General features: G+C 40.3%; 1 protein-coding gene across 6 annotated transcripts in view; it reads right to left on the bottom strand.

Annotated features, from left to right (window-relative positions):
* Positions 1–4,549: 4,549 nt before the first annotated feature.
* lyn.L (LYN proto-oncogene, Src family tyrosine kinase L homeolog) overlaps positions 4,550–7,462 on the bottom strand; it is a 68,654-nt gene continuing 65,741 nt past the window's right edge. For 5 of the 6 annotated variants that reach the window (XM_018266189.2, XM_018266185.2, XM_018266186.2 and 2 more), the window contains 2 exons: positions 6,820–6,951; positions 4,567–4,983 (listed from right to left, as the gene is read on the bottom strand). In XM_018266189.2, coding sequence (XP_018121678.1) covers positions 4,781–4,983; positions 6,820–6,951 — 335 coding nt within the window. In that variant the 3' untranslated portion in view covers positions 4,567–4,780. 6 annotated transcript variants of the gene reach the window in all.

Genomic DNA, 7,462 nt, shown 5'->3' with positions numbered 1-7,462 from the left:
CGCCGCACGACATTTTTTTGACGCCCATAGACTTTAATGCCTGTTGGCGACCTTTCGCTGGCGGCGAATTTTTAACGAAACTGGTCAAATTAGCCCATCTCTACTCTCCAGCTTGCAATCTGGTTGCTAGTATCCAAATTACCCTAGCAACTATGCACTGATTTAAATAAGAGACTGTAACATGACTAGGAGAGGCATGAATATTAAAAATAATATAAAGTAGCAGTAACCATTAATTTGTAGCCTTACAGAGCATTTGCTTTTTAGAGGGGGTCAGTGACCCACATTTGAAAGCTGGAAAAAGTCAGAAGAAGGCAAATAATTTTAAAAACTATACATGCTTGGAATTGGCCATTCTATCACATACCATACGTTAAGTTAAAGGTGAACCACTCCTTTAAGTTAACTTTTAGTATGGTATAGAATGGCCAATTCTAAACAACTTTTCAGTTGGCCTTCAAATTTTTTTTTTGTTTTTAATTATTTGCCTGATTTTGTGGTTGTCTGACTCCAGACCCCATCTAAAAAACAATGCTCTGCAAGGCTACAAATTCATTATTGCTTATCTTTCTATCCAGGCCTCCCTTATTCATTTTCCAGTCTCATATTTAAATCTGTATATGGTTGCTAGGGTTTTTGCAACCCTGATTAACTTGATGGCTGCTGAATAAAAAGCTAAACTCCACAATAAAACCACAAATAATGAAAACCAGTTGTAAATTGTCTCAGAAAATCACTTTCCACATCATACTAAAAGTTTCTTTAAAGGTGAACAACCCCTTGAATTAGAGGGGTTCTTAGATGAGAGACCTTTAAATGCAAACAAATGGGGAAATAGACAGTCCACTCACAATATTTTCACCCATCACAGACAGATGCAAACCTTTGCTCCTCTGGAATTTTGTGCCTGGCAGTAAGTGGGTGCAAGAGGTAAAAATGAACTGAGCTAAACATTAACAGATTATCAAGATTAAAGGAGCCAACCCATACATTTATGGGTTGGCTCCTCTAATCTGTCGGTATTAAAAATGTAAATAACTGTATGAGCTAGTAAGAGCAAAAACCTCACCGGTATAGACCAGATATAACACACACATAAAATATACGCTTTTGTCACATCTTAAATATTTTTTAATTAAATCAGACTAAATTACAGTGTTTAGAAGGATCAAAACATAAAAGGAGGAATTACAATTATTTCAGCAGAGTTTAGGAATTCAAGCTAAGGAATAACATTGGGAAATATGTACATTTGTTTTCTGACAGTGAGAATGATGCGGCGGAGACTGCTCCCATTGGGGCTCTAAACGTGTCAATAAAAGCAGATACTGGATTTAACCCATGAATATATGTAGAACCAGGCTTTTAGTTGAAATGTGTGATATGAATGATTGTACACCTGCAGGACCTGCCCAACAGCAGTGTTTCTTTCACTTGCTTTGCAGAGGTCATATACTGTACATTACTTCTGAACCAATGTGGCTGCACGAGCACCATATACAATTAAAATATCAGTTCTACAATTTATCATCTTGATTGTATCGGACCTTTACAGGCTCTTTCAATGCTGCTGCTGTTTGCAAAGTACTTTATTTAGATATAATACACAAAAGCCATGAATATCTTGTAAATTATATCCTTATAAACGGTGAGTTCTGATGTCATTTGTCACATGACTCATTGAAATTTGTGTATTATAATAAAGTACCCCCAGTTGTAAAATATGAGAATATTAGAAGTTACCTTGGAGTTCCATGAAACTCCTCGGTAACTTGTAATATCCTTATATTTTACAAGAGGGGGTACTTTATTCACTATATACTTTCCCTTAAGAGTGACCATTGTTGTGTTTAATGACTTGCATCTTGCCTGGGGTCTCTCTGCATCATCTCACACATCATCAGTTACTCAATATGCTCTGAATAACGGAATGACTGTCACCCATAGACTCCACTTAAATAATTAAAATTTTTGAAAATGTATTTTCTCTGTAATAATAAAACAGTACCTTGTATTTGATCCAAATTAAGACATAATTAATCATTATTGGAGGCAAAACCAGCCTATTGGGTTTACTTGATTTTCTAAACATCTGTTATCTGTAAAATCCCAGGTCCAGTGTATTGTGTATAACAGGTTACAGCCTACATGAGTGTCAAGGAGCAACCAGACTTGGGTTGCTCCCCACTTTCCTCAGAGGGACTGGGAAGCACCTCAGTTTCCAAAGCACTATCATTGGGGCTGCCATAGCCCCAAAAATATGCCATTGGGATATTTGGGTTCTGGGGATGGCACAGCAGATATTTGTAAACTCTCTAGTTATATCTTTAATAAGATTTAAAGCTAACATCATAATTGGCACAGAGTAATGGAAACCACCTGTCAACAATAGTACAGGCATCTAAGGCTTAAAAATGCGCCAATATTTTTGTACCGGAAGAGAAACCACCAGTTCTTACAGTAGCCTAAGAGTGTGGCCTACTTTTGGCACTATTTGTGGTTCAATAATCTGCTTCCGCCCTGGCTGTACTAATCATCAGATTTATATTTTATAGTAGTGGCAGACGGGGAGATTAATATCCACAAAATGCCTTCCAGCTGGCAAGACTACAAATCGCCAGCAGGATGGCATATGAATCGCTTCGGATTTACGAAGACCCCCAAAGTTTCCTCATGAGGCAACTTCGAGTGACTTCGAAAATGTGTGCCATCCCTTCCAGCGGGAAGGCATTAGTCATCCGAAGTAGGGAAGATTTGTCACTGGGCTACTAATCTCCCGTCTGTCACTACCCTAAGATGCACAGGGCTACTAGTAGCAGCTACTTGTCATAGCTACAAAACAGGCAATAGTGATAATTAGAGCTTTTTGGACATCGAATGAACTCACAACTCAAATGGTTTTCAATTTAAGATAAAAGTCGAATGTACAAAAAACTGGAATCAGTGTAGTCAGGGTGAAAAATTCAAATCGCTCGAATTGATTGAGTTTTTGTGCGAAACCCACCAAAAAAACCTTGACCCTCATGAAGACTATTAACATCTTCAAATGGTTTTAGGGACTTCTGCCATTGACTCCTACATGATCTCGACAGGTTTTAGCTGGTGTATTTTCAGATTTGGGCTATTTCCAGCTTCAGAGTATAATACATGTTTTAAAAAAAATGAGTTTTTTAACCTGAAAAATCAATTTTTGACTGAAAAATACCCTTGAAAACTCAAAATGGTCGTGGAAAAATCAACTCGAGCTTTGATAAATAACCCCAATGTGTGTTTTAGCAGAGGCAATCCTCAGAATTGTCTATAGCAGGGTATTTTTTGGCACAGCGTGTAGCTGCTACTAGTAGCTCTGTGTATCTTCACCCCGAGCCGGGCCAGACCCGACAGGCGCCCTAGGCAACTTTCCCGGGCCGAGGAAACTTCTACGCACATGCGCGAGTTGACGCACGCGCACATTATTGTGCACGCATGCGCGGAATCGCTAATTGCCATGCGCACAAGCGCAATTACACAGGGAAAGATGCGACCGGACGATGGGGTAGGTGACAGAGCAGGTACAGCCTGGCGCCCCCCCAGCTTTGCGCCTTAGGCACGTGCCTACTCTGCCTACCCCTTGGCCCGGCCCTGCTTCACCCTAACTACAATTGTTGGACTGGGAAAAACTTGTCTAATGATTTTATGTCCCATAACCTCTCAATTTCCATTTTTTTGTTGTTTTCTGTTGTCTTATAGAGGGCTGTATACTATAGTCTACACAAATATACAAATATAAATGGTATTTTTTGATGACTTGATAGTCAGCAAGAAGTCTAAGATCATGGTACAAGTGCACTTACAGGAATATTTCACATTCAGTTTTTCCACTTTGCTTACCACATCAGCCTTCATTGGCAGAACATCCTGATCATGATAAAACCATTATTATGCTAAAGAATCACAGAACTGCAGTCAATTAACACATTTTGGTAACAATGTATAATGTATATGACCCGTCCATAATGATCACACAATAGAATTTGCCCCATTCTTTACAGAGGATGTCCAAGTCAAACCTCGTCAAGTGTTGTGGTCCCATGATTCTCTGCTAGACCACAGCTTGCTAATAACAGTTGTAGCCACAGCAGCTGGAGGTGTGCAAGTGTTGCATCTCGCCTACGCCTGCCATAACAACGACTACACTTATAACACAGCTTCTTTATGTGAACCTTACTCTAAATCAGTGGCTACATATAAATACGCTGAATATCTGTAAAGCTATTTTTTGTGAATGAAAAACTTTAAAAGATACTAAACAGCGACACTCTCTAATTCAACCTTTAACTCATTGTTAAACAGCTTCATGTGGCATTGAGTTTTATAAATACTACTGTTCCCACATACATACACGGGTGAACCAACGTTGCACGGCATTTGGGGGTGTGAGAGTTGGTGAGTGTAAGCAAGAATATGCCATGACGCTATACACATGGGCTTGGGCAAAGCTTAAACTGATTCTGTGAGGATGGTTGGGATCATCAAAAGATTTATCTGCGTATGATAAACTCCACTCATGTTCGATATGATGCTTTTTGTGTTGCCTATTTATTTCCATATGCTCAAGATTATGACACCAGCTCTGCACAAGCAACGCCAGTAAACAGGCCGCGATGCGAAGGGGGTGAGAATGTATTATTCTGTCTTTTCAGCATGTTCAAAGTTTCCAGGTTGTGAGAGACAAAACATGAATGGAATAACCAGTTCAGTCTGTTTTCCTATAGAATAACAAGGAAACGTGTGTCCTGCTCTAAGGCTGTTGCTGATATTGAGTTTCTGTCGCTGTGTAGAAATCATCCAGAACACTTTGTAAATAATCAAACGTTGGCCGTTCCTCGGCTTTCTCCTTCCAGCACTGTTTCATGATGTCGTACAGTTCTTCGGGACAGTTTTCCATGCGGGGCATACGATAACCACGCTGCAGGGCGGACATCACATCTGAATTGCTCATTCCTATGGGAACAAAAGAAAGCCATTAGGCCTTTGCTCTGAACAAAAGCCAACTCATAGCTTTATCAGTCAATGCCTGTAGAAAAGACACTGACAAAAATTAAACTGCCACCAACGCTCACATCGCCACTCAATTACCCTCACAATTATTAGCTGTTTCTTTACCTTGCTAAATGGCAACAATAGCAATAAATGTATTTCTGCCAATTGCCTAAAGATGGCCATACGCTATAAGATGCGCTCCTTTGGCGAGGATCTTTCCCTTATATGACCACCAGCGGTAGGGCAAAATCTGGTTAATCCGATTGTTCGGCCCTAGGGCCAAAGGATTTGATTTAAAAGATGGCAATGGGCGCAGACGGGTTGTAGGACTGCAAACCTGCCTGATCGATATCTGGCTGATTTTTGGCCAGATATCAATCGGGGAGACCCGTCGGTCTAAAGGACCACATGGCCACCTTTACTACTAGTGGGCTCAGAGGGCCATGGTAGCCCTGTCCTTACTGCCTGCCTTAGGCAGACATAGCCTACCTGGAGCCCTAACATGTTTCAGGATTTAACTCTCTCTTTATCGCTTACTCGATAAGGGCTCTTACTGACGAGCGTTTCTACCTGCGCTCCCCTGCATTCCGTTTTTCTGCGTTCAGCCTCAGGGGAGCGCAGGAATAGATGCATTACATTTTATACAATGGGGCTGTACTCACACAGGCGCGTGTAGGCGCCGAACGCAGGTTGAGACGCAACATGCTACATTTTTCCTGCGTTTGGCGTCTACACGCGCCTGTGTGAGTACAGCCCCATTGGAAAAAATGTAATGCGTCTATTCCTGCGCTCCCCTGCGGCTGAACGCAGCAAAAAAGGAACGCAGGGGAGCGCAGGTAAAAACGCTCATCAGTAAGAGCCCTTATGAGGTTTAATCACATTCCAATAATAGGCTGCGTATGTATGAACTAAATAAAGTGTTGCAGTCTGATAATAAACCTTTACACAAGGTTTGGGAGGCATTGCAGAGGGTTGCATGGAGGATCTATGTTTAATACTGCATAATCCTGTTTTTGAATTATTTCCTACTACTTGTGCTGTCTACTTTTGCTTTAAAATATGCTCGACCATTCCTCTCATTTAATCCTGCGGCCTTGTGTCTTTATATGGTCATGGAACTCCTTGGTGACTTCCAATAATCCTCAATAAAGCATTTCAATGACAGAAAAAAGCCATGTTTCATGTAAGTCACATGATGAAGAGCCCAATGGCACAAAATGCATAAGGACGGCAGAGTATGGGGGCCGACCATGTGTCACTAGGATGCACCTTTTTGTCATTTGATATGTTATACACTCTTTTGATCTAAATATCTGTAACTACTAAAAGTGTCTGTGACACTGACAGATTGGCTGTTTGACTTTAATATTCTCATATTTCCGAAAATCCCTATTCAGGTATGGGACCTGTTATCCAGAATGCTTGAGGCCTGGGGTTTTCCAGATAAGGGGTCTATAACTTGTCTACTAAAACATCACGCAAATATTAAATAAACCCAATGGGACTGTTTTGCTTCCAATAAGGCTCTTAGTTTGTATCAAGTACAAGCTACTGTTTTATTATTACAGAGAAAAAGGAAATCATTTTTAAATATGAGAATTATTTCATTAAAATGGAGTCTATTGGAGATGGCCTTCCCATAATTAGTAACCTTCTGGATAACAGGTTCCTGGATAATGGATCCCATACCTGTATAATGTCTACATATACAAACGCATTTGCAAAAATGTGTTTGCAAAATAGAAATCCATCAATCTATTCACCAAAGAATCTATTCACCAAAGAGTTTCCATTTACCTGGATAAGGAATCTTTCCAAAGGTTATTATTTCATACAGCAGAACGCCAAAGGACCACACGTCGGATTTTATTGTGAACGAGCCGAAGTTAATTGCCTCTGGCGCAGTCCACTTAATAGGGAATTTAGCACCTTCGAAAGAAAAGCGAGGAGTGACAATCATGATATAGAGGCATGACATCATGTTCAGTCTTTGAGATCTACACAATTAGCATTAAATCTGCAGCAGCATTAGTGTAAGGAACATTCTGTATTTGTGTATTGTCACTTAAAGGACTATAAACAGTGAGCTTGCAATTACCGTAGAGTTGGTTTAAAGTTCACTAACTTGCCTCATTAACAGTTTGTACGTCATGTAACAGTTGGAATTGCCCTTTATTCTGCTCCATGATGGTGACTTCACCTTTTATAAACAATAGGTTAGCCAACATGCCCTTGCTGACTTTAGAGCTGTGTTTGTTCAGCTAACAGACGGAATCATGTTTCCATTCATTCTATAGTACCTTACAATGCTGGGATGCTAAACCAGTTTTTGCAGTTTCCCTTAGAAATGAGCCCAAGATTGAGTTAGAGACAGTTTCAGGCTCCATTAACTGGTCACATTCCTTCCTAGAGTTTTGTGGAAGGGAGTTCATATTGCTTT

Source organism: Xenopus laevis, chromosome 6L (assembly GCF_017654675.1).
Source record: "Xenopus laevis strain J_2021 chromosome 6L, Xenopus_laevis_v10.1, whole genome shotgun sequence".
Taxonomy (NCBI): Eukaryota; Metazoa; Chordata; class Amphibia; order Anura; family Pipidae; genus Xenopus; species Xenopus laevis.
Note: the sequence above shows the minus strand (reverse complement) of the source record. Positions and strands in the feature narration are given on the sequence as shown.